This window comes from Arachis stenosperma, chromosome 4 (genome assembly GCF_014773155.1).
Source record: "Arachis stenosperma cultivar V10309 chromosome 4, arast.V10309.gnm1.PFL2, whole genome shotgun sequence".
NCBI classification, from domain to species: Eukaryota; Viridiplantae; Streptophyta; class Magnoliopsida; order Fabales; family Fabaceae; genus Arachis; species Arachis stenosperma.
In genome coordinates, this window is record NC_080380.1 from 22,066,110 (window position 1) to 22,093,878 (window position 27,769).

General features: G+C 36.4%; 1 protein-coding gene across 2 annotated transcripts; it reads right to left on the reverse strand.

Moving 5' to 3' along the window:
* Window positions 1-15,854: 15,854 nt before the first annotated feature.
* On the reverse strand, window positions 15,855-19,903 carry LOC130976998 (protein SRG1-like). 2 transcript variants are annotated; one of them, XM_057901985.1, is made up of 4 exons: window positions 19,555-19,903; window positions 18,958-19,205; window positions 17,280-17,607; window positions 15,855-16,198 (listed from the first exon to the last, which is right to left on the reverse strand). In XM_057901985.1, the coding sequence occupies exons 1-4, from the start codon at window positions 19,849-19,851 to the stop codon at window positions 15,938-15,940; spliced, it is 1,134 nt and encodes a 377-aa protein (XP_057757968.1). In that variant the 5' UTR covers window positions 19,852-19,903; the 3' UTR covers window positions 15,855-15,937. The 2 variants fall into 2 exon arrangements, with proteins under 2 accessions (XP_057757968.1, XP_057757967.1); XM_057901984.1 differs by having other exon boundaries at window positions 17,280-17,625.
* Window positions 19,904-27,769: the final 7,866 nt, after the last annotated feature.

Below are 27,769 nucleotides of genomic sequence, written 5' to 3' on the forward strand. Positions count from 1 at the left end.
AAGCTTGAACATGTGGCGAGTATGCCGGAGATTGCATATATGATTAATGAATGAGTGTGGTAAATGAATAATGATGGAAAATGTTAAATGTTAATATGCTTGTGTTTTCTCTCTGGTTGTAAGGGTGACAGGGCACAGATACCCTCTAATGGCTACAGGGCACAGATACCCTCTAATGGTGATAGGGCACGAATTTCCTCTAATGGTAATAAGGCGCAACAGAGAGAGACTGTGCTCGTGTAGTAGCAAGGGTCGTGGATCATCCCGCTTGCTTTGGGTCATTGTCTGAGAATTGGTAATAATGAAGGGTGATTATGAATGAATGTGTGTTTGTGATACCTGTGTAGTAGCAAGGATGGTGGTTTGTCCCGCTTGCTCCAGGTTAATGTTTGAGATTTGATAACAATGATGATTGATTTTAAACTGAATGAATGTATGTTTTGAGATCCTGGGCAGTAGCAAGGGTTGTGGTTCATCCCACTTGCTCCAAATCAGAGTTTGTGATACTTGGGTAGTAGCAAGGGTTGTGGTTCATCCCACTTGTCCCAGATCAGAGATTGTGACACCTGGGTAGTAGCGATAGTAGTGGTGATTCCACTCGCTCCAAGTTAAGCTTTTAAACACCCGCCTGGGTAGTAGCCGCAGTAGTGGCTATTCTACTGGCTCTGGGTTGAGCGGGTAGTAGCAAAGGGGTTGTAGCTCAAACATACTTGCTCTGTGATGTGTATTTCAGTCCATGGTTAGCTACCAGGACGTGTCGGGTTGGCTATATAACCGACAGATGATATCATCAGCCATAAGGTAGGCATACATCATTTGCATATGTTTGAATTGTTAGGGTTTTCCTATTTGTTTTGGACTGCTACATCATATATGCTATGTTACTTGATTATGTGCTACTTGTTCTACTTGTACCTTATTGTGTATTACTTGCCTGTATTACCTGTGTTTGTACAACTGAAAGGTCCCTCATGCAGGAGTCGGTTGACGCTGAGGGTTGTTCTTGTTGAGATAGAGTAATGATATGATTAATTTAAAATGATGATTATTAAATGAGATAATTTGAGCTCCCTGGGTGTGCGCATTGAAGTGATTTCACTTGCTTCAGGTGATGATATGAAGTATTGATATAGAATTGTTGAGACTGAATAACTGGTGATGATTTTGTTTATGATTCTGATTCTGATTCATTGGAGAGTTAGAAAGTTGGGTAGCATGAGGAACATGACTTAGATTTAGCATTCCCTTATGACAGTTGCCTATTCATGGATTAGCGAGAACATATGATGAATATTTGGTGAAAGAAAGTTTAGGATGCTTAATGAGTTTTTATTACAATGCATTGTATTTATTTGGCACTTTTACCGTACTGGAAACCCATGGGTCGGAGGTTCTCATTCTGTATATATCTCTTGTTTTTCAGATACAGGTCCAAGTGCTCAGAAGTGAGCAGTGGTTCATCTGAGAGACGGCAAATATCTTTATATTCTTTACTTATTATTTTGCTTAGAATCTCTCCATCTTTACTTTGAAAAGCTTATATTATGTATTAAACTCTTTTGAACTTTGCCTATAGAGGCTCTTATGTTTCTTTTGGGAGAGATTAGGAGATTCTGTTGTCAACTTCTTTCATACTGTACACTAGCCGGCATAAACTTCTCGGGTCGCGACTAATGGCAAATTATTTATGTTACCTATCTGTTCATACACCGGTCCGAGCTACAAAGTCTGGACTGGACGAAGACAAAAGTGACCGACCTCTTGCAAGGTTGGTCTTCACCGACCTCTTCTCAAAAGAGCTCGGCCAAATCACCAGAGGCCCAAAACAGGCCCAAAGTAGAAGGACACGGTGCACCTGAAGCCGGCTGGCCGAAAGATAAGTGATCTCACCCACAAAAAGATAAGATAAGATAACTAAACTTATCTCAAGAAAGGTCACTCCACACTACTATAAATACACTGGAGCACCTATGTATAACTGATACTCTGATTCTACACAAAAAACCTGCCTAAAGCCCGTGCTAACTTAAACATTGGAGTCTCTTGTAGGTACCACCACCCTCCGGTGACCAAGGATCAGCAGCACCTCAAGATCCAGCAAGTCGGACCCAACAGCTCCGATCACACCCGAAGATCTTGTCCGAAACCGACCTTCAGTTTCAGGTAACCCTCGAAACATTGGCGCCATTGCCAGGAAATCTGGAAGTCATCCCATCATCATAGTAGACAACCCTAACAATGATCATGACTCTGGTCTAGAAGAAAGAACGCCGCTTAAGAACACGAATGCTGCATCAAAAGACACACCTCAACCTAAGGGAGACAAGCAAACCCCAAACCCAGATATCTTAGATGCAATTCGTGAACAGCAGGATCGCCTTAAACAGCTCGAACATGAAGCTGAACGGCATCGAGAGGCCAAGAGAGACCTCCGAAGAGAAACAAGATGGCATCGAGAGCTAGAAGACAAGCTCCTTAAACTCGAAGCCGATATCAAAACTAAAACTACTTGGTCCAGTCGTGAAGATAGCCCCCACAAGGATCAAGACCCATTCACAAATGAAATCATGAAAGCTAAAGTCCCAAAAAACTTCAAAGCCCCTGACATTACTCCCTACGATATTACGTCCGACCCGTCATAATCTCAGCAACATCAGATGCCGGATGTACCTCACGGATGCCTCGGATACAACCCGTTGTAAAGCTTTCCCGACCACCTTGACTAAAACAACAATAAAGTGGTTCGACAGCTTGCCACCAAGGTCGATTGCAAGCTTCGATGACCTCGCCAAAAAGTTCCAAGCTAGGTTCTCCATCCAGAAGGACAAAACCAAGCATGCTCCAAGCAGGGATTAAACAAGGAGATCGGGAGAGCCTCCGCAGCTATATGGAAAGATTCAATAAAGCATGCCTCGACATACAGAATCTCCCTACAGAAGCAGCAATTATGGAACTTACCAATAGTCTGTGGGAAGGACCCTTTAGCCACTCCATATCCAAAAAACACCCAACATCTTTGAACGAGGTACAAGAGCGGGTAGAAAAGTACATCAATATGGAGAAGAACTCTAGATTAGGAGAAGCCTCAAAATCTGGATTCTCCTACCCACCTCAAGATAAGGATAAAGAATCCAGGAAAAAAGAAGACCAGCCTAGTGAGAAACCTAGAAAGTACCACAACTACACCCCTCTCCGGGTGTCCCTTATGGATGTCTATCGAGAGATATGCAACACTAAGAAGATCCCACCGGCTCGCTCAGTTAAACATAAGAGATGAAGAAGTCGGACAGAGTATTGCGAATACCACCGAATCTATGGGCATTCTACCAACGAGTGCTACGACCTAAAGAATGTCATAGAAAAATTGGCACAAAAAAAAATGATTAGATCAGCTCTTAGCCAATAGAGCAGATGAACCAAAAAAGAGAAGAAGGGATGAAGAGGTCGGCCGAGTTGAACGTCCTCCTCACACCCCTGAGAGACATGTTCATATGATAAATAGAGGATTCACAGGAGGAGGGATCTCTAAGTCATCCCGCAAAAGACACCTTAAAGAGGTGTATCATGTTGGAGAAGGGGACAGGTCACCTGGCCTCCCCACTATTACCTTCACTCAAAAAGACGCCACAGGCATCATCCCGAGGCATGATGACCCTTTGGTCATTACCATCATACTCGCCAACGCCAATCTCCACCGAATGTTGGTAGACCAAGCATGCTCCGCAGATATCATGTTCAAATCCGCCTTCGACAAGCTTGGCCTACAAGAGAAAGAGCTCAAAGCATATCCTAATAGCTTATTCGGGTACGGAGATGCCCCAATCCAACCACTTGGGTACATCCCACTGCACACAACATTTGGAAAAGGAAAACGGTCAAGAACATTGAGCATAGACTACATCGTAGTCGACGTGAGCTCCGCGTACAATTCCCTCATAGGTTGGACAACGTTAAATCAACTCGCTGTAGTAGTCTCCACTCCATACTTGTGCATGAAGTTCCCAACTATAGAAGGGATTGCTACCATAAAGGGGGACCAAAAACTCGCGCGACGCTGTTACAACGAAAGTCTGAACCTTAAAGGCGACCCCAAAGGAAAGGAAACCAATATTATAGAACTCGGGAGAATCCGAGCTCGCGAGGAACTTTGCGCTCAACTGGAAGGTGAGACCGAAGAGGTCCAAATAGGAGACACTCAAGACAAAACAACAAACATTGGGGCAAATTTAAAAAGAGACCTAAAGGAGCTGCTAAAAAAGCTCCTAAAGGATAATTTCGACCTCTTTGTATGGAAGGCCGCGGACATGCCAAGCATTAATCCCGGACTAATGTGCCATAAACTAACAGTATATCCCAAATCTTGGCCAGTACAACAAAAGCGCAGGAAGCTCGGCCCAAAGAGATCACAAGCAGTAGAGGAATAGGTACAGGCTTTGCTGGAAGCAGGGTTCATAAGGGAGGTAAAGTACCCATTATGGCTAGCCAACGTAGTATTGGTTAAGAAGTCAAATGGGAAATGACGAATGTGCACTGATTACACCGACTTCAACAAAACTTGCCCAAAAGATCCCTACCCACTCCCAAATATAGACACACTAGTCGACGGTTCATCAGGGTATAAGTACTTTTCCTTCATGGACGCTTACTCGGGATACAATCAAATCCCAATGTATCAACCCGACCAGGAGAAAACCTCATTCTTAACCCCAATAGCAAACTACTGTTACATAGTCATACCCTTCGGACTCAAGAACGCAGGGGCTACATACCAGAGACTGATGAACAAAGTTTTCTCCAATCATATTGGGAAGCTGATGGAGGTTTATGTAGATGACATGCTGGTAAAGACACAAAGGGAAGAAACGTTGTTATCCGACCTCACTGAAGTGTTTAACACCATAAGAAAGCATGGGATGAGACTTAACCTCACAAAATGCACTTTTGCGGTAGAAGCTGGCAAATTCTTGAGCTTCATGCTCGCTCAAAGGGGAATCGAAGCAAACCCAGATAAATGCCAGGCCATACTTCGCATGAAATGTCCGAGCTGTGTCAAAGAGGTCCAGCAGCTCAATGGAATATTAGCGGCTCTGTCTAGATTCCTAGCTGGATCGGCCTTGAGATCTCTCCCTTTCTACGCAACACTAAGGAAAGGAAAGAAGATTTGCATGGATCCCAAAATGTGAACAAGTTTTTCAAGACTTCAAGATATTTTTGGGGCAACCACCCATCTTAACCCGATCTAGGGAAGGTGAAGAACTAATCCTATACCTCACTGTAGGAAGTCGGGTGATAGCCTCAGCACTAGTCAGAGAAGACAAAAATGGCAACCTATCTACTTCATCAGTAAGGCTTTGCAAGGGGTTGAACTGAACTATCAAAAGATAGAAAAGTTTGCCTACGCCCTTATACTTACTTCCCGACGACTCCTACAACACTTTCAAGCTCACACCATCAGAGTACGGACCAACCAACCCATAAAAGGTATCTTACAGAAAATAGACTTAGCTGGAAGAATCCTACAATGGGCAGTCGAGTTATCCGAATTCGACCTCAAATATGAAGCTCGGACAGCTATCAAGTCTTAGTACCTGGCCGACTTCATCGTAGAGTACACTAACACCCCGGGCACCCCCACAGAGTGGAGGCTTTATGTTGATGGCTCATCGAACAAAACCGGGAGTGGCGCAGGCCTCATTTTAGAGAGTGATCAGGGAACCCAAATCGAGCTATCATTAAAGTTCGAGTTCCCCGCCTCAAATAACCAAGCTGAATACGAGTCCCTACTGGCTCGTTTGAAGCTGGCTAGGGAGGTAGGAGCTCAGAAGCTTACCATTTTCAGCGATTCACAGGTAGTCACCTCGCAAATAGAAGGAAGCTACCAGGCTAAGGATCCCATTATGAAGAAATACCTAGACAAAACCAGAGAACAACTCGAACAATTTAGGGGATATGAGGTCCGACATATACCTCGGGAACAAAATGCCCGAGCAGATGCCCTTTCAAAACTAGCCAGCACCAAACCAGGGTGCAATAATAGAAGCCTCATCCAGGAAACACTACAAAATTCGTCAACCTCGAAGGAAAAGAAGGTCTTAAGCATATCAGACCATATATTTTGATTTTTGAAAAAAGATTTGATTTTTAAAAAAGATTTTGAAAAGATAAGATTTTTTAAAATTGAAAATTTGACTTGACTTATAAGAAATAGCTAAGTTTTAAAAATTTTTGACTAAGTCAACTCAAATTTTTGAAAATTATGAGCAAAATAAGGAAAAGATATTTTTTATTTTTTGATTTTTAATGAGGAGAGAGAAAAACACAAATATGACTCACAACATGAAAATTATAAATCAAAACACATGATGCATGCAAGAACACTATGAATGTCAAGATTAACACCAAGAACACTTTGAAGATCAAGATGAACATCAAGACTTATTTTTGAAAGATTTTCAAGAAAAGAAAGACATGCAAGACACCAAACTTAGAAATTTTTAACGCTTTAGACACTATGAATGCAAAAATGCATATGAAAAATAACAAAAAACACAAAACAAGAAAATATAAAGATCAAACAAGAAGACTTACCAAGAACAACTTGAAGATCATGAAGAACACCATGCATGAATTTTCGAAAAATGCAAAAGTTTTTAAAGCATGCAATTGATACCAAACTTAAAAATTGACTCAAGACTCAAACAAGAAACACAAAATATTTTTTATTTTTATGATTTTATAATTTTTTGTATTTTTTTTCGAAAATAATCTTTAGAAAAATGAAAAAGAGAAAAAAAAATTTTGAATGATTTTTGAAAACTTTTTGAAAATAAAATTACCTAATCTGAGCAATAAGATGAACCGTCAGTTGTCCAAACTCGAACAATCCCCGGCAACGGCGCTAAAAACTTGGTGCACGAAATTGTCATCATCAACAATGGCGCCAAAAACTTAGTAGCGCTCTCAAACGTGAATCACACTTTGTCACAACTGCGCACAACTAACCAGCAAGTGCACTGGGTCGTCCAAGTAATACCTTACGTGAGTAAGGGTCGATCCCCGGAGATTATTAGTATGAAGCAATCTATGGTCATTTTGTAAATCTCAGTTAGGAAGATTATAATGGTTATAAAGGTTTTCGAAATTAATAATAAATAAAGCATAAAATAAAGATAGAGATACTTATGTAAATCATTGGTGGGAATTTCAAATAAGTGTATGAAGATGTTGTGTTCCTTCTGGATCTCTGCTTTCCTACTGCCTTCCTTCAATCCTTCTTACTCCTTTCCATGGCAAGCTGTATGTAGGGCATCACCGTTGTCAATGGCTACTTCCCATCCTCTCAGTGAAAAAGGTCCAAATGCTCTTGTCACAGCATAGCTAATCATCTATCGGTTCTCGATCATGTCGGAATAGAATCTATTGATTCTTTTGCGTCTGTCACTATGCCCAACAATCGCGAGTTTGAAGCTCGTCACAGTCATTCAATCTTTGAATCCTACTCGGAATACCACAGACAAGGTTTAGACTTTCTGGATTCTCAAGAATGGCCGCTAAAGGGTTCTAGCTTATACCACGAAGATTCTGATTAAGGAATCCAAGAGATATTCGTTTGTTCTGGGGTAGAACGGAAGTGGTTGTCAATCACGTGTTCATAGGTGAGAATGATGATGAGTGTCTCGGATCATCACATTCATCATGTTGAAGTGCAACGAATATCTTAGAACAAGAATAAGCTGAATTGAATAGAAAATAGTAGTAATTGCATTGAAACTCGAGGTACAGCAGAGCTCCACACCCTTAATCTATGGTGTGTAGAAACTCCACCGTTGAAAATACATAAGTGATGGTCCAGGCATGGCTGAATGGCCAGCCCCCATAAACGTGATCAAAGGATCATAAGGTGAACAAAAATAATCCAAAGATATCTAATACAATAGTAAAATGTCCTATTTATACTAGACTAGTTACTAGGGTTTACAGAAATAAGTCTAAATGCAAAAATCCACTTTCGGGGCCCACTTTGGTGTGTGCTTGGGCTGAGCTTGAGCTTTACACGTGTAGAGGCTTCTTCTGGAGTTAAACGCCAACTTGTAACGTGTTTTTGGCGTTTAACTCTGGTTTGTGACGTGTTTCTGGCGTTTTACTCCAGAATGCAGCATATAACTGGCGTTGAACGCCAGTTTACGTCATCTAAGCTCAAACAAAGTATGGACTATTATATATTGCTGGAAAGCTCTGGATGTCTACTTTCCAACTCCGTTGAGAACGAGCCATTTGGAGTTCTGCAGCTCCAGAATATCCATTTCGAATGCAGGGAGGTTAGAATCCAACAACATCAGCAGGCCTTTTTCAGCCTAAATTAGATTTTTGCTCAGGTCCCTCAATTTCAGCCAGAAAATACCTGAAATCACAGAAAATACACAAACTCATAGTAAAGTCCAGAAATGTGAGTTTTGCATAAAAACTAATGAAAACATCCCTAAAAGTAGCTAGATCCTACTAAAAACTACCTAAAAATAATGCCAAAAAGCGTATAAATTATCCGCTCATCACCGACCTCTTAGAAGGTTGGCCCATTACCGACCTCTTCTCAAAGAGTTCGGCCAAATCACCAAGAGAGCCCAAAAATGGCCCAAACAGAGGAACACGACCCAAGTCCAAAGGCAGCCCAAGCCTAGAAAGATAAGGGCAGTTCCCTTAAAGATAAGATGACTGCACTCAAAGATAAGATAAGATAACTATCTTATCCCCAGAAAGGTCACTCTACACCATTATAAATACACTGGAGCACCCAGGTATAACTCATACTCTGATTCTACATAAAACCTGCTTAATACCCTTGCTAACTTAAGCATCGGAGTCCCTTGCATGTACCACCACCCTCCGGTGACAAAGAATCAGTAGCATTGCCAGTCCAACAAGTCGGACACGACAGCTCCGGCTGCCACGCACAAGTCGGACCCGTCATCTCCGATCAGTACAGAAGATCTCGTCCGAGATCAACCTACAGTTTCAGGTAACCCTCGGAACAGCTATTATAAGGTGTCCGACCTCGAAGGGCAAGAGCTACCAAGGTCATGGTATGCTTATAACCTAAGAAGGTACTATAGCTAGAAAATAGTAAAGATCTTAGGTCAAGGCGCACTCTTTTTTCTAAAAAGGTTTTTTAATGAGGTGCCAGGCCGAGATCTAAAAAAGTGTCTGACCTAGAAGGGTAAGCACTCATATTTACACACTTTTATTTATGTTTTTATCTCATTATTATTTGAATGAAAGTTATCAATTCCTTAAAAAGTTTCCTACCAAGACGCATTAATCTACGCTTATAAGACGCAAAAATTCTTCGCCTGATTACAAAGAGGTCGGCAAGGTGAAGTGATAGAAGCAAGTTAATGCAAGAAGTTATAAAAAGTAACCTAGAAAAAGTGACCTGATGAGGTCTAACTAAAAATGGGATTACTAAAAGTAACTTAAGAAGGCCCGATAGAGAAGTCGGACCAATGAAAGGATCACTAAAAAGGAACAAAAACATCTCGCAAAGACCAAAGGAAGGTTAAAAAGCCAAGGCAGAAGTACTTAGCTGAAAGGTACAAAGTCTCGAAAAAAGACATTACTTAAAAAGCAAAAGCACAAGTCAGAAGAAGGCTAAAAAGTCGTCCAAACAAACTATAAAGAAAAGGTTTCCTATTGGAACACTACCTAAAAAGTTGATTGGAATACGACTAAAAGCCAAGATAGTAAAGGCATACAGGTCGACACCAAAAGGGGGCGACCTAAAGAGACAAATACAACCTCGAAAAATAGAATAGGTAAGAGTCCAAAATGTCAAAAAGCCTAAGGGTCGAAGCGCCTAGCTAAAAAGGTACAAAGTCCTAAAAAGGATTTTACTTAAAAGCAAGAGCACAATCTCAAAACGGAGCTAAAAATTCATCCAAACAAACTATAAAGAAAAGGTTTCCCATCGGAACATTACCTAAAAAGTTGTTGAAAAATGACTAAAAGCTTGGATAACGAAGCCATACAGGTCGACGTGAGATAAGAAGAGGCGCGACCCAAAGAGACAAAGACAACCTCGAAAAGAGAACAACTAAGAGCCAAAAAGGTTGAGAAACAACTTAGGCTCAAAAGTGCTTAGCTAAAAGGGTACAACTCATAAAAGAGATACTACTCAAAAAGGCAAAAGCATAATCCCAAAACAAGGCTAAAAAAGTCATCCAAACAAACTAAAAAGGTTCCACACAAGAACTCTACCTAAAAAGTTGTTTGGAATTTGACTAAGAAGCTAAACAAGCAAGCATCAAGCCACAAACAATCTTCACCAAAGAAAATAGAAGCTCCAAAAATCCAAAAAAGGAACAATCTTGAGGATGAAGGAAAGGAAGCTTCTTTCGCAGAGCAAAAGAAATGCACGAACAATCCAAGAGCAAACTTCAGGAAAGAAACGAGCTTAGGGGCAAGATCGAAGGACGAAATGAAACAGGAAGGAAAAGAAATGGCAAAACAAAATGAAATCCAAATCAATAGGCATTAAAAGCGCGTGCACATTCCCAAAGAGGTAACCCCCTCGAAGAACAAACGAAGTAATAAAAGAGCGAAGGCAAAAAACACTTCGTATTTAAAAACAAAACTCAGGAACAGATTGGACAAAGATGCTTGAGCACGACTTCCTCAAAGGAGTTGAAGTTTAAAAAACACGACCTCAAGGGAAAGATCGAAACTCAAGTAGGGGCACTGTTCATACACTGGTCCGAGCTACAAAGTCCGGACTGGACGAAGACAAAAGCGACCGACCTCTTGCAAGGTTGGTCTTCACCGACCTCTTCTCAAAAAAGCTCGGCCAAATCACCAGAGACCCAAAACAGACCCAAAGCAGAATGACACAGCCCACCTGAAGGCGGCTAGCTGAAAGATAAGTGATCTCACCCACAAAAAGATAAGATAAGATAATTAAACTTATCTCAAGGAAGGTCACTCCACACTACTATAAATACACTGGAGCACCCATGTATAACTGATATTCTGATTCTACACAAAAACCTACCTAAAATCTGTGCTAATGCAGGTACCACCGCCCTCCGGTGACCAAGGATCAGCAGCACCTCAAGATCCAGCAAGTCGGACCCAACAGCTCCGATCACACCCGAAGATCTCGTCCGAGATCGACCTTCGGTTTCAGGTAACCCTCGAAACACTATCTATATTTTGTTTTATCTTATTCTTCTCGATGCCATTACCTTTATATCGTCTCAGTTCCTGCTTTACCTTATTTTTGTCGATACGTGAGCGCTACGAATTCGTGATTTTATTTTTACTCCTTTTCAGGCTTCTCGATTAATACTCCTTCCAATTATACTTATAAACTGTGTAATAAAAAAATCCTCCTGAGAGTTATACCACCGTAATATCATTGACATATGACTCGATCATAAGGATTTGAATATTAGCGTGTTACATTATAGTATCAGAGCAGTTTGTTCTCATGAGCCTGAGGGATGGAATTGCTTATGCTTCAATGCATACTCTGAGTCTGTGCCTATGCTAGTTAGGGTATCTAACTGATACGTCTAGCATGAAGTCCATGAGTGTACCTTTGGTAATTTGAAGCACTTAACTTGAGATATTGAGTTTGATCACCTCGATATCGCTTGGCTAGTGTGGACAAGACCCGAATGGTATCTCATGGACATGAATGAAGTAATCAGGGGAGGAATTCCCAAGAACAAACCGGTGAAAGCACACCAAGATAGGAATTTTGACAGTGGTATGAGTGATATGTGTTGGTTTTGGAATTGCTGAGTGACATACTTAGAGGCGAATGGTTGAAAATGATTGGTTTAATTAGGCTTTAATCGATTGGATCTTGGTGATTGAGAAGAGAGAAGACTTATAAATAGCGTTGATATATTTTGGATTCGAGCAAATGTGTAGGAATGGGATAATGACTATTGTTAGAAAATTGATGTTATAGGTTTGAATGATTAGGTAATGTGAGTATAGGGATCAAGGACTATTAAAAGGTTGTGATTGAGTTTTAAGATCAGAGTTGCTAAAAAGTGTGTGAAAAAGGTGGCTGCAGAGAAACAAAGTCATAGAGAGCACAACCAAGAATTCACACCAAGGGGTCGAGAGTTTAAGAAGAGAGGATACACACAACACTTTTTTTAAGGACGGAATAACTTTGCAACGAATGAGGAGTCCCAAGGGAATGGTAAGGAAAAATAGATAGCATCTACTTTAGATGTTTTTAGTTGTTAGAGATGTGAAAGTCATCACCCAAATAGGCCGTGCCGATTGGGGTTACAAGTGCGGGTTACCAGGGCATGTATCAAGAAATTGCCAACAAGGACGGAGTCAGGATGCGAGTCAATTGTGACAGTAAGATTGAGGTACTTGCAATAATCAGGTTTAAAGGATAGTGCATGATTTTATAATACCACCTTTACAATAAAATTGGGAATGTCAAGCTTAGTATTAGACTTAGAACCAAACCGGATGGTCCGAGTAGGGTTTTACTTTAAACAAAAATGCTTTGGGCTTTGAATACCTGATAAGTTTAGCAGATTAATACAAATGGATAAATGCCTGTGATGTACCCTAGCCGGCCTAAACTTCGCGGGTCGCGACTAGTGGCTAATTATTTATGTTAACTATCTATATTTTGTTTTATCTTATTCTTCTCGATGGCATTACCTTTATATCGTCTCAATTCCCACTTTACCTTCTTTATGTCGATATGTGAGGGCTACGAATTCACAATTTTATTTTTACTCCTTTTCAGCCTTCTCGATTAATACTCCTTCCAATTATACTTATAAACTATGTAATAAAAAAATCCACTTGAGAGTCGTACCACCGTAATATCATTGACTTATGACTTGAGCATAAGAATTTAAATATTAGGGTGTTACATTGCTCCATAAAACTTTCAGGGAAGTTGCCCAAGTGGTTTGAAAGATATGATTTTTTGAAGTTTAGTGGTTGCTGCAGAATTTTCTGGTTTTCTGGTTCTGTAGTACCAACTTCCAGACGTTATAACTTTTGATTTACATAGAATTTTGAGTTACTTCTAAAAGAATTTTAAAGATCTATCAGTCTATTTTAAGTGAGTACAAATTTCATGTCCATATCTATATTTTAGACTTAATTAAGTCACTTGGAATCTGAATTGCATGCTGAAAATTCTGAACTGCTTTATGAAAACAGAGCACCATTTCTAATTGACAATTAAAAAATCAAATAAAGTGATATGAACCTGAAACTTGTGGATTTTGAAATTTAGGGGAGTTGAGTGTAATCTCATCAAAATTTAGAAGCAATAGATTAGAATTGAAATTATTATGGATTTTAGAAAAACACTGATGTTTGCTGTTTTTTTGAATCCTTATAAGTGTAGTAGCAGAATTTTAAAACTTAGATTAAAATTCAATTCTAATATAAATGTAGTAAAACCTAATTCAAATTAAATATTAGAGTCCCTAGAATGACCTTACTAAGAGAGATAGTCTGTGTATAAGCTTTCACAACATAAAAACCACATAACAAGATAGCAAAGTGCTGTTCCAAAAATCTAGAACAACAATATCAGTTTTTCTCCAATATCTAGCATTAGACTGCCCAGAAAAATATGATTTTTAGTTTTTTAGAGACTTGAGTTTAATACGAATGCGTGGACATAAAGTTTGAGCAAATTTGAGTTCGTTTGTTATATTAATTATTAAATAGAAAACTGATCGCCAAGAAGGTATCAGGTTAAACAAGTCAAAAATATGTAACAATGTAAGTTGTCCCTAGGAAAGTTTAAAGTTAAAAGGTGATGCGGATGTACGTATGATAAAATGGTAATGGAGAGATACGTATAATAAAACAGTGATGCAGAAATGCGTGTAAGTAAATGGTGATGTGGAGGCATAAAGAAAAGAAAAGAGAATGAGGAACAATGAATGAAACAAAAGTTGAGAATTGTATATTCAATGGGCATTGTGCCAAATTGCTAATGCGAAAGTGCTCGCGTAACTGATAGCCTGAGATTGCTAATGCGGGAATGTTTGCCTAATTGATAGCCTGCCTCTTACCGTGATGCTAAGATATCCTAATTGACATGGGTTCGTCCATGATGATAATTATGCCTAATTGACACGGTAAAGAGATCATATTCGGGGTTCACCACAAGTAACGTCGGGTTACGGGTAGACAACCGAAGCATGAGCTCATGGCCTGCGCTAGGAACAGACATGCATCATCTTGTTTGTGCATATAAACTTCTTTTGAATTATTTATTGCCCTTTTCCTAATTGTCTATACTATTTACTTGTTGTATGTATATTTGTGCCATGCATCCTGTGTTTGTTTTTTTCTCTGTTTTACGACAACTTAGAGACAGAAACCTTAGGTTCTCCTTTTACCTTGCTGAGAACTCTAGATTCTCACCCTTCTTCTTTTTCTTTCTCCCCCTCCTCAGATGGGATCGGCAAAGGAGCTCGTTGAGTTTCAGGTTTCGGTACATCGCCTACGTTTCAATCCCTGCATGTCATATGTTCGCTCTAGCTGCAGACCATTCCGGAGATTGACCTAACTGACCTTTTACTCCTTTTGATGATCAGTAGTATTACTTTTCCCTCGCTTTTGTAATACTTTTAGAGGGATAGGACCTCTTAGTAGTTCGGTTCCAATTTAGGAAACCCGTGTCAGGGTTGGGACTGACTTCCTCTTTTGTATCTGTATATATAACTTGGTGTAGTACTCGACCTTTGGATAGATGACATGCATGTATTTCTAAACTTAACTCCTGTATATATCTGCATATATGTATGTATGATATTCTCTGCTACCATGTTTTTACCTGCGACATAGTTTTAAGAACTAACCTTGCGAACAACTAAATAATATTTCACAATTAATAGTTTAGTCATGCTAAACTGATAAAGGCTTTTATTAATATTAGCTTATAAAATCCTAGTCTAGAACCAAGCAGGTCTTTACGACAAGTATAACACCTAAACGATTGACATTGGTTATGACGTGTCAAAAATTGGGATGTTACACGATAATTTTTTAAATACCGATTTGATATTTATTTTTTAAAAAAATATAAAAATATATAATTTTTAAAAAATTAAAATTTATTATAAAAAATAAGTTAGACAAAATTTAGATACCAACTTATAAACACTATAGAATGGAAATAATTGAAAAGTGGCACTGTTATTCATTCAGTTTTATACTTAGTCTTGATTGACATTATTGTTCACATACCAATACAATTTGGCATAATAAGATATCACTAACTAGTTCCCTTTCCAAGATAGCATAACTACTTAAATAGTTAAACCCACAATCATATCTTATTCTTTTACGTTGTTTAAATTAAATTAAGAGTAAATTATCAAGAATACACTCGATTATTTTAATATTAATAAAAATAATTTTAAATTTTTTATCAATAAAAATGTATTTAAATAATTTAAAAATATGTAAAAAAATGTTCCATCGTGACTAAAGATTTATTCCGTTAAAAAAAAAGTAACATAATTTACTTATTAATGTTAAAATTTTATTTGTCACATAAAAATTTTCATTTATCACATTATTCTTTTTTATTAACGTAAAATATCTCAATTTACAATCGTTTATTTTTATTATATTTTTAAATAATTTATGGATATTTTTATCGATAATAAAATTTTAAAATAATTTTATCAGTAATAAAATAATTTAAATACATTCTGGTAGTTTATCCTTAAATTAACTGCACGAATCAAGAAGCTGGCCATGATATACCTGTGCTGTTAATTTTTATAACATTTGCAATGATTTCTACTTAATAAGGTTAAGTAGTGTGATAAATCAACGCCGGTATTAAATTAAAATAAGTCATGTAATATAAAATTTTAAATATGGTAACACTTGATTTTCCAATTAAAAAGCTAGGTGGGCCTTCCTAGAATGCATTGCTGGTTTGGATCTTTGCAAAGTCTAAGGCCTTTTTTCCTTGCAACCTATGTGTTACGTAATGTTTACTATATTCTCCATGATTGTATCTTCTAAACTTGCATGGGTGGTTTGCATCAACAAATTCTGGCATTGGACCAAGTTCTACTTCGTAGCTAGGAGCATAAAATGTCACAAGTGAGAGTCTATCTTTATTCTCATTAGCCACAGCTCTATGCTCCACACTCTTGTATTTCCCATTTGTCAGAACCTGCAGCATTAAAATAAATAATAAAATTCATTCTTAAAAAATTATTCGTTTTCTAAAATTAAATTCATTCTTTAAAATTTTAAATAATCGTATTAGTCTTTTAATCATTTTTCTGTTGATAGTGTCAAAATTTATTAATATAACACATTAAGTGATACTACAACACACATAAAAGTTTTAATTGACTATTAACATTACAAGTTTATGAAATTAGATCGAATCAAAAGCTAATTAGGGAGAAAATTTGAGGTATTGAAATCTCTTAATTTAAAATTTATTTAATCTAATTTCATAAATTTATCATATTAGCTACCAATTAAGACTACTAAATATGTATTGTAGTGTCAATTAACGTATCACATCAATAAACTTTGACATTATTAGCAACAGAAGTAACAAAATTACTAAAATAACTAATTTAAAATTTTTGAAAAACGAATTTGATTAAAAAAAATTTTCAAAGACTAATTTAATCATTTATCCTACAAAATTAATAATTCTTACTAACAATAACAATAACATATATTTTTAGTAACAGACATTAGCTAAAGCTTATTCTGTATCAATTTTGGCTAGAGCCCATCATCCGAAGCTAAGTTTCTAGATCTTGGTAAATGAAAATTACTTTGCAAGGATGAGATGGTAAATTTGGCTACCTCTTAAAAAAATGCACTAAATTCAAATTTAAGTTAAAATTAAGATGTAGTTTGAATTTACTTTGAAAAACTCAGTGCAGGTGAGTAAATGTGTGAGTAGTGTAATAAAAAATAACTTTTTTATTTTAAACAGAAGTCTCAAAATAAAAAAAAAAAAGAGTTTATTCGAATTAAAATTATCTATCCCTAATGTAAAATAAAAAGAAGGGTCTGGCTAACTTTAAAATTATAAATTGAAATTTTTTTTTATTAAAAATATAAAAAAATAAATTTTTAATATATTTATTTTATATTTATTAAAATATAATATTTAAAATTTTTTACTAATAATAGTAGGTGCCGAAAAAAAATTAGATAAAAGAAAAAACTTATTCTTTCCTCATTAAAAAGCAAAGAAGAAAGAGAAATGGAGAGGGCTTAATTACTTCTATGGTATCACCAATGTTGATGACAAGAGCATTTGGAAGAGTGTGAACAGGAATCCAAATACCATCCTTGAGAATTTGAAGTCCCACAGGGCTTCCCTTTGCTTGCTGAAGCACAGTGAGAGCACTTCCATCTGAATGGGGGCTCAGACCCATCACAAGCTCAGGTCTTGAACATGCTGGGTAGTAGTTTATCCTTATTGCTTGCACTGCCTCCCCAAACATTGAATCAAACGCCTCTTCTTTCAAACCTAGTCCTATTGCTATGTACTTTACCAGATTTTCACATAGCTTCCTTACTTCTCTTGAGTACTCTTCCAATGTTTCACTGCCACCACGCACATGACTGTTTAATCATGCATCTTATAAAGTAATCAAGATACGCATTATACTATTGCAAGCATTTTCCGGAAATGCTACAAAATAAAGTGTTTCGGGATTTTTAATCGTTGATCTTAATCATAAAATGAGTAATGTTTAATAACTAATTTTTTTAATTAACATCAACTAATTTTTTTAAATTATTTTATTTATCTAAAATTTTAAATTCTAAATTATATATAAATCTTAAATTTTAAAATTATAAATCTAAATACTAAAATTAACTAATTAATATTAACTATAGTTATATACACTACAAGAAAATAGAGTTTTTTTAACACTTTATTTTTTAACACCATAATTAAATGTCAAAATTAATATATATTTTTGACAAATATCACAAATGTCAAATTTTCTATGTTTTTTTAATGAATAATTTGACCGTAGAAAATTACTCCTCAATTTTGACACTCATTTGTTTTCAATTTACTCCACAATTTTTCTTCTTCTTTGGGCTTTGTTAATTTTGATATCACACTGCTCTCAGTTTAAGATTATACTACTCATTCTTTATCTTCAAAATCTCAATTTATTCTTTAGTTTTAAGATCTCATCTCATTCTTTGTTAAGATTTTTTGTTGAGAATATTTTATAGTCAATAAGTGTCAAAATAAATAGTATTTTTGACAATTAATAAGTATCACAGAAAATATGTTCTCAAAATTTTCTAACAAATTATTTTTGACAGCCAATATTTATCAAAATAATATTTAAGGCTTTTTCACAATCACTTATATGTTAAAAATACTATTTTTGACAAAACTTTTATTAACATATTTTCATAGTTAAAATAATGTCAAAATTTGTTTTTTTGACAAATTTTAATTTTCTTTTACACATTATAACCCTCAAAAATAATCTATATTGTTGTAGTGATAGCTGAGATCAATAGCTAAAAATAGTAAAATTTTTTAGTTTTTAATATACGTAAAATATATTTTATATATTATTTATCTTCGTTCTTATCTCATATATCGAATGAATACTATTTTATTATTAGATAAAGTGTGAGTGATTTATAATAAACTAAATATAAATTAACACAATATCTTACACTATAAATATAGATTTATACACAAAATATATTTTTAAAAAGATAATGGAATAAAAGGGTAAGATTAAGAGACAATTATTAATTAAAGTTTTTTTTTTTGGTTCAAACACACACCCCCATTCACACAAACAAATTTCACTACAATTTAGCTATTGCTGGGTATCGAATCCTGTGTAGGACTTCAAGAAACAACTACAACTGCCACTCATACACATGTCTTAGCCACTAATTTAGGGTCGTTACCTGAACTTTTCTGGCTTCTCAGGCCATAGATTTGGATTCCTAGCATGTTGAGGTTCAATTGCAAGAGCCAACATATTGCACCAATCCAACTTTTGGTCCTCTGAAAAAACAAAAGCCTGTCCATACCCTTGGATTGTTCCAGGTAACATTGGGTATTTTTGTTTCTCTTCCAAAGGTAGCATAAAAAACTCGTTGCTCATCTTCTCTATGCTCTCCATCAGATTGAGGTCAACACCATGATTGACCACCTAAAAATAATCACCATACTCAACTTTAGTTTTCATAAACACTAATAATAATATAAGAGTTTAATTTTGATAAAAAAAAACGATCATCCAGTTAAATTTATACATTTAGGGAATGTTTAAATAGGGATTCTAAAAGTTAGTTACTTTTTTAATAAATACAAAATTAATTATTTGTATAAAATTTCCTTACACTAAGTTAGTGCATAAAAAATAAATTTCAATAACAATAATATCCTCAAAATATTATAACTGAAAAAGTTAGACAGCAAAAAAAAAATTACACAAGTATATGTTTTAATTTAGTGAGTGTGTATTCAAAATTTCAAATTAAATTTCAGTTTGTTGTTACCTGAAAAAATCCCCAGTTCTGACAAGCAGTTGCAAGGTTCAGAAGCTCATGAAGGAAGAGTTCATGTGTGTTATGTTTACTAAGATTGGAGAAATCAATGATAGGCATGTGATGATTATTATGTGCTGGAGTAGTAATGATGGGAGCTTTATTAGGAGTTAACGTAGCTATTGTTGGTCTTTCTGTAATGTCTCTCACAAACCTTTGGGGAATAGTGTCTGGCTTAGTCTTACTAAGTTCTATGACATCATCAATGTGTCCAACGTTGATGGGAGAAATAATATGCACTGGAGCCATTGAAATACAATTTTTGGAGCAGTATTTTTCTTATAAATTAAACAAACACTTATTACTGTTATTGCTCTTATCATGACCCTACCCTCTAAACCAACTCTCTATTTATAGTGGAATTTTTAGGACTCCTAACGTGTTAAAAAAGTTGCTCTTTATTTATGTGGAGACTTTAGAGGCTGATTTTTTTTTTTATATGGAAGAAATATTGGTGTTTTTTTGGAAAATTGGATTATTTGGTATAATTACAGATAGGTGGATTTTATAGGTAAAAAGTCAACACGTGGGGGGCGTGGTGTAACACGTGAGGGGCGTGTTGGACATGTGTCAGCATCATGGCCAACACGTGAGGGGCGTGTTGGACACGTGGCAGCGTATTGGCCGGGGGCGTGGTGCAACATGTGGAGGGTGTGTTGAATGAGTTCCACAATACTATAATACACTTCAAATATCAATATTCAACCAAAACACCATCTCCATTTTCCATATTAAAAATAATTTCTAGACTTTAGACTTATTACTTTCGTTTTTAGTTTTTTTTTTTAAACATACAAATCTACTCTCATATATATTTTTTTTGAACATATAAATCTATCTCTTCAATTTATATTTTAGTATTAAAATTTTTTTAAGTGTGCTAATCGGATCTTCTGATTTATTTTATAGTGAAATAAAAAATTTGTTTCAATACAAATTAAATCCTCTTATTTATGCACCATGAAATATGATGGTTAGATTTTTCTATAAATTTTATTATTCTTCAAATTTGAGGTTTGATTCGTTAATTAAAATTAAAAAATTAAATAAAAATTTATATTAGAAAAAAACACACTAACTAACCATTATACTATATTACATACAATTTTTTTCCGTTTCTAAAAGAAAAAATATAGAGAACCAAATGTCTAACCAACTAAAAAGTGAACAATTCAATTAATTATAATTATTAATAATTATTTTTAAATTTTTTAAATTTAAAATTGATTAAGTACTCTGTGAACATTAATTTTTGTGTATCATTCATATCTCTATTATTAGTATTAGTAGATTAATTAATTTATTAATTATTAAATATGTATGTCAACAGGCATATCTTGATATATTCATGAAATGTGCATATTTATTGTTTACTATTTATATATGTCAAAATAACATTGACTAACTCAGATGTGTTTGAGCAACCAAAAAAACACAGCTGTGTTTGAAAATATATCTATCTTTAATAGGTGATCATTGAGGACAAAATATATAATTTTCTAATCAACCTTCACTACGAAGCTATTTAAAATGAGTATTAATGAGATTTTTTATATAAAGGTTAAAAAAAATGAGTTTAAATGTTAAAATAAATATCAATAAGAAACACAATGATATTGATATTTAAGAAAAAAAAAAATTTCTCTCTTGTGAGTGTATATGTTGTTGTGACTTGTGACACCAATATATATAAATAAATAATGGATGGAGACAATGGACTATTTGTACAATGTGTACAACCTTTCGGATCTAGCGCTTTAATACCATGTCATGATACTATTCATCCCAAAAATTTCAGCTGATGAAAAAATGTAACACTAATAATTATATCTCTAATACTCCATAAACCTCCATTGTACACATTGTATAAATATTCACACTTTCTCATAAATAATTTGCTAATCAGGCCAGGACCCCTAATTAATGCATTTGGAGGATATTGGAAGACTAAAGTTTCACCATGTCTTTTCATTGGCTATGTATGATACCATAATATGTAGAATTAATTAATTTTATCAAATTTTTAATTAAATTTTTAAATTATCTTAATTGAATTTTTATATTATAATTTTTAATTTAATTTTTACTGTAAAAATATTTAAAATAATAGAATATTTTATTAAAAAATAAATATGCTTATTATTAGAGTATAAAACCTAACCAATCACATCTTTATATTTCGAACATTCCAAAAAAAATTTGGTTATTTTTACTCACAAACTTATCCCAACTCTTTCGTTGAGCTTCACCGTCAGATTCACTGCATGCTCTTTCTGCTCGTCCGTTATCACTGTGTCCAACGTTTGATATGCTCTACTGCTCACACATCATGCCTCTCTTCCTGCTCTTTTTGTTAGTCCGTTGTCACTGTATCCAACGCTTGATATGCTCCACTGCTCACACATCATGCCTCTCTTCCTGCAGCTGTACTTCCTGGTGAGTACTCACATCGCATCTCGTCTTCCTCTCTCGCCTTTCTTTCACAAGTGTTGCTGTTTGTATTGCACTACTCGATTCCAAATAAAGATGTGGCCTCGGCCCGTTCTGTTTTTAAATAAAAATGACTTTTTCTTTCTCGCGACGAGATTTCATCTTCTTCTTGACAAGCCGGAAAAATAAAAAAATCACTGAAATATGATTGCAGTGGCGTTGGACACGATTCTGTCCTGACCACAACTTTCTAATGACATTAATTACATTTTCATCAGCGTAGGAAAATTATTTGATAAACATGTCATGTTAAAAAGAAATGATAAAATAATATAAATAACTCTTCATCTGTTCTGATAGCATGTTGATGATAAAAGTAGACATTCGTAATATGTTACCAAAATTCAAATAGCATGTTGGTTTGACACTGATATTTCTCTATTTACAAACAAGATAAGGAAAAAATAGTTATTATTACAAAACACTTTCTCTTAGTATTAGAAATAATTTATTATAGTTATCTACGATTAATTTTATCTAATAAACCAATCTACAGTTAAAAAAAGAGTACACACAGAAAAGAGTACACAACAGTAACTTGATGCTTTTATTTCGAAAGCTTACACACCTCATGCTCATTCTTTTTACTATCCTACATGAATCTTGCAACACAAAAGCTGACTCTCATAAATTATATATTTTAGAAAGGATGATGTTGAAAATTGATTAAGAATTATGAAAAATATGTGATATCATCAAATGGTAGCTATGAACAAGGGACTGTGAAAGATGATGAGTCATGTTCTAATGTTTGGAAAAAGCTTGATGATGATAAGGTTATAGGAGATAAAATTGACCATGGAATTATGATGGAAGAAGAGTTGAGTGGGGATGAAACTGTGATGGAAGAAGAGTTGAGTGGGAAAAGTAACGGAGAGCAACCAATGATAGTGAGAGACATGGATAGATAAGTAAATTTATAATTTATTAACGTTTTTTAGATTTTTAACATTTAAAAAAAAGATTAAATTAAAAAATTATATAATATAAAAATTTAATTAAAAAAATATAAAGATTTAATTAAAAATTTGATAAAATTATAAGAATTTGCAGAATAATTATACCTAATAGATATTATGGGTTCATAATTATTTTAAATATTTTTCAAGAATATTAGTAACGAACATATTACGTATATACCAAAAATTAATTATTAAATTAATCAGTAATATAAAATATATATTAAAATATAAAAAATAAAAATAAAATAAATAATATAAATATTTATACATAAATATATAATAATTAATTTATTAATTAATTTTTATTATGCATATAATAATTTTGTATTATTATTTTAATTTAATAGTTTTAATAATTATATTAATTATTGATTAGCTAATTTTAGAGCTCTCAATATAAAAGGATCGATCAATAATTCAGAGCATCTCATGACAAATAATAAATTAGGGTTGAAAATTAAGTTACTCTATTTTTATTTTTTTTGGCATGTCAGAAAAATGCATGTCAACTGAATTCTATTTATTCAAGTTGACGAAAAATTCACTTTTTTTTTAATTCAATTTTTTAAAAGAAATATTTTAGAGCCTTTGAAAAAAAAAGTTGTTTAATACAAAAGAAAAAGTGCAAAGGAAAGGAAACGTAGAATTGTTAAACGATTTTAATCATATTGTAATAAATAGTTTAATATAATCGTAGAGTTAATTATTGTTCTAGCCTAGGACAATAGGAATTAGAGATTCACTAGGAGGATCCATGACCCATCCGCACAACATGTCTATCGTGTGACGATATTTTCAGCAGAGATCTGGACAACTGGTGGAAGATTTTAGAGAACTAGGCTTGAGCAGGAGGGCCATTCGACGAATTGGAATAAAGGAGAGAGACCTACCCCCTCTCCAGAGGTACGTCATAATAACTCTAATGTAGTTGCCTTATCGTACAGACACTAACTTTAGCATCAGAATATTCTTGCAAGTGGCTCCACCCGCCAACCATCCGGCGAATTGTAGACGCAGCTCCTCCCATCGAAAGTTCACATTCAGGTCTCCCTTCACCCTAAATATCCTGACACTAGCTCACCCACCGAACTCACGAACAATGGCACCGACTATGGGGACCTGACGCGAGCTGAGGATAGAGGCTTTCCTCTGCTCAGAGGACAAACCAGGAGAAGGTGAGAACAACGAGCGCCAAGGGCGTCATCTCATGAGTAGGTTGAGCACAGGAACCTCTTGGAAGCGTCAACCAACCCCTCTGGTCAAGACTACTCTCATGATCAGTCTCTGGAAAGGAGTCCATTTGTGGGTACATGCAGCGACAACTCCTGGATCATGCAAAAACTCAGACACAAGATCCAACACGCACACGCACACGCACACGCACAGAGAGAGAGAGAGAGAGAGAGAGAGAGAGAGAGAGAGAGAGAGAGAGAGAGAGAGAGAGAGAGAGAGAGAGAGAGAGAGAGAGAGAGAGAGAGAGAGAGAACTAATCTCTCATCCAAGGCTTGGCAAATGAGCCATCAGTAGCCCTATGCTTGACCTAGGGTCACCAAGAACCACCTTCCTGGATAGACCCTATCCAATGATTCCTAGAAGAAAGAGACATACCAGAAAGCACGGAAGATGCTAAGCTCGTGAGAAGAAAGGCCACCATGTACACGGTAGTACAAGGCCAATTCTACAAGAGAGTTCTCAACCAACCTTTGCTGAAATATTTGCGACCTAAGCAAACAGAGTATGTTCTAAAAGAAGTGCACGAGGGATTTTGTGGACACCACATTGAGGGGAAGTCCCTGGCCAGGAAGCTTGTTAGGGCTGGGCATTATCGGCCTACAATGATGATCGATGCTAGCGAGTATGTGAAGAAGTATCTCAGGTGCCAAGAGAATGCAAACTTCATAAGACACCGGCAGAGGAGCTGAGTTCCATTATAGCCTCCCGACCTTTCTACCAGTAGGGAGTCGACCTGTTGGGACCATTTCCGACGGTCCCAGGACAAGTCAAGTACCTAATTATGGCCATTGACTACTATAGCAAGTGGGTAGAAGTAGAGCCGTTGGCAAACATATCATCGGCAAACTGCCAAAAATTCTTATGGAGGCAAGTAATCGCCAAATTTAGAAGGTTCTCAGTAGGCCTTGATATCAAGCAAAGATTCTCCTTGGTAGAAAACCCCCAGAGTAACGGGCAAGTAGAGACGGCAAACAAGGTCATCCTGAAAGGGCTGAAAAAGCGCTTAGAACAAAAAAAGGGTTGTGGGCAGACGAGCTAGCCTTGATCATATGGTCTTATAGGACGACGCCACAATCTGCTACCGAGGAGATTCCTTTCCGTCTCACCTATGGAGTAGATACCATTTTTCTTGTAGAGATAGAGGAACCCAGCACAAGACTGCTATTAGGAGGAGGCAACGAGGCAAGCGAAAAGGCCTTGTTAGACGAGATCAGGGCAATGGCCCACTTGTCAGAAGCATCACTAAAGCAAAGGCTGTCACTACATTATGATCGCAAGGTACATAACAGAAGATTCGAGGAAGGAGACCTATTCCTACACCGCAACGACATCGGTCTACCGACCTCGAGGGAAGGAAAGTTATCCACCAACTGGGAAGGACCTTACAGGGTGAAAGAGGTGCAAGGCAAAGGCATGTATAAGCTGGAGCAATTAAACGGGAAGGAGATACCAAGGACTTGGAATGCGATAAACCTTAGGAGATTTTACTCCTAAGGAACAACGCTCCTGAGGATCAGTCTGCCTTCCAATCACGTTTGGTTATTTTCTTTATTTCTTGTGTTATTTTATTATTCATCTTGTTTCAATTTTGCATTTATCACACCTACTTGTACTGTCGTATTCTATAAAGGAAGGGGTACTCTTTTCCCTTGCCGTTAGCTCAGAACGGTGGCAAGGGATTTCGACGAGGACGACCCAATTTTTTAATGATTTTTCTTTTCGACATTATTGCTAAGTTATGGCTATGGCTTCCCGGGACTGATTAACTCGGGAGCCCCTTACACGGAAAGAACAGATATCCATAAAAAAATGACTAAGCAACTAAGTTAACATAAATGTCACATGGCTAAATGGCCAAAGTAATTAAACATATCATAAATCTACAAGTTTAAAACCAATCAAGTCCAAAAGCCCAGAAGTCATAATTTCAAAGTCTACCATAAGGGCAACACATCGGCCCAACAACTCGAAAAGTTACTAGAGAGTTCATATTACAAGCAACCAAAAATAGAGTTCAAATACAACAAAGTAAACCAAGTTATAAATACAGAAGGAGAGTAGCTACGGCCTCGGCATATCTATAATCTTGCCATCCTGGATCGTCTTGAAAGCACCGATAGCAGAAGTGTCAAAATTGGGAGCCAGTAGAAGAACTTGGGCCTTAATCGCCTCCTCGGTAGTGATAATGGCACCATGAGTATCCTTGATGATCTCCTTGTTCTTCTTTCACATGTTAGTAGCCTCAAGGCGAGCCACGTTTGTCGATTTTACGAACTCAGCCAACTCCCTCTCAAGCTCTTTTACCTTGTTCTCCGCAGTGATGGCCCGACCTTGAGCATCATTGATTTGCTTACCAAGAGAGAGATCTCGATTAATGAGGCGCTGGATCTCCTCCCCAACCTCCTTCAGCTTATTGGCTTCACCTAGCTTGGTCCCTATAATTTCTTCGTCAGCTTTCAATTTAGCAATTTCGCATTGGGTAGCCCTATACTTTCCCTCCAGAACCTGACACTGGGACAGGACCGGATCCACTTTCCTTGCTATAGCGGCAACTCGGAGAAGGCTTCAATATGTCCACTTAGCTTGGCAGCCAAATCCTCCTCGCGAAAGAAGCTTTCGGCACCCGATAGTAACTGGGAATCAATGAAGCCACTAATCTTGAAGTGCTTGTCCATAACGGAAAGAACTATCCCGTGCTAGAGCCAATTTTTTCCTTTTTGGGATTAGGGATCACAAGCACGTCTTCATGCTCGACCCGAGCTCCCAGAGGGCTCTCAACCATAGCTCCCTTACTAAGGTCAACCCCGCTGATTGCATTGTGACCAGGTTGGGATGTTAGCTGAGGCATGGATTAGACCTCCGGTTCCTCGGACTAAGGGATCTCTTCTTGAGAGTCAGAGGTATCGTCATCCCTTCAATGAGGAAGTGAGTCATCAAACGACTGAGGGTAGTGTTCCTGGCAGCCATTCCAATTATAAGAAAAAACTGAATAAGTTAAATAAAGTTGCCAACAAGATTAAAAGCCAACAAGTCAGGAAAATGGAAGTATAACAAAGGAATCAGGCTCACTACACTTACTTATGCAATCTCGGCTGGAGTCCCGATCACCCATCGAAAGGTGAGGGTTAAGGGGATTAGAGCCAAACACAGCTAGCAAAACGTCAGTGATCTGCTAGTTCTGCTAATCTAAACCATCATAGGTAATTTTAATTATATAGTTGAATCCGGTGCCATAGTTCCAGTAGGTCAGAATGCGCCTTTTCCCTTGAGGGTAAGCCAAAAAGGGTGACGACCTCACGCTGGACTTACTTTGAAAACGGTTTCTTTAAAGCCACGAAAGGAATCTTCGAAGAGATCGAAGATCCTCCGGTTTTGCACAGCCCAGAAAAAGAGGTACCCCTTTATTCTTACCCTCCCGGGAAGGATTTTTGAGCAGAAAGAGGAAGAGAAAGACTTTAACGGTTGCCAGGAGCTCCAGAATT

What these genes read in the sequence shown, in the direction of transcription:
- LOC130976998 (XM_057901984.1), bottom strand. Translation starts at nt 19,851, where the DNA reads ATGGCTCCAGTGCATATTATTTCTCCCATCAACGTTGGACACATTGAT. An exon ending in GAGAAGCCAGAAAAGTTCAG is followed by an intron (nt 17,626 to 18,957) that starts GTAACGACCCTA and finishes ATGATTAAACAG; the next exon opens with TCATGTGCGTGGTGGCAGTG. An exon ending in ACATTGGTGATACCATAGAA is followed by an intron (nt 16,199 to 17,279) that starts GTAATTAAGCCC and finishes TTAATGCTGCAG; the next exon opens with GTTCTGACAAATGGGAAATA.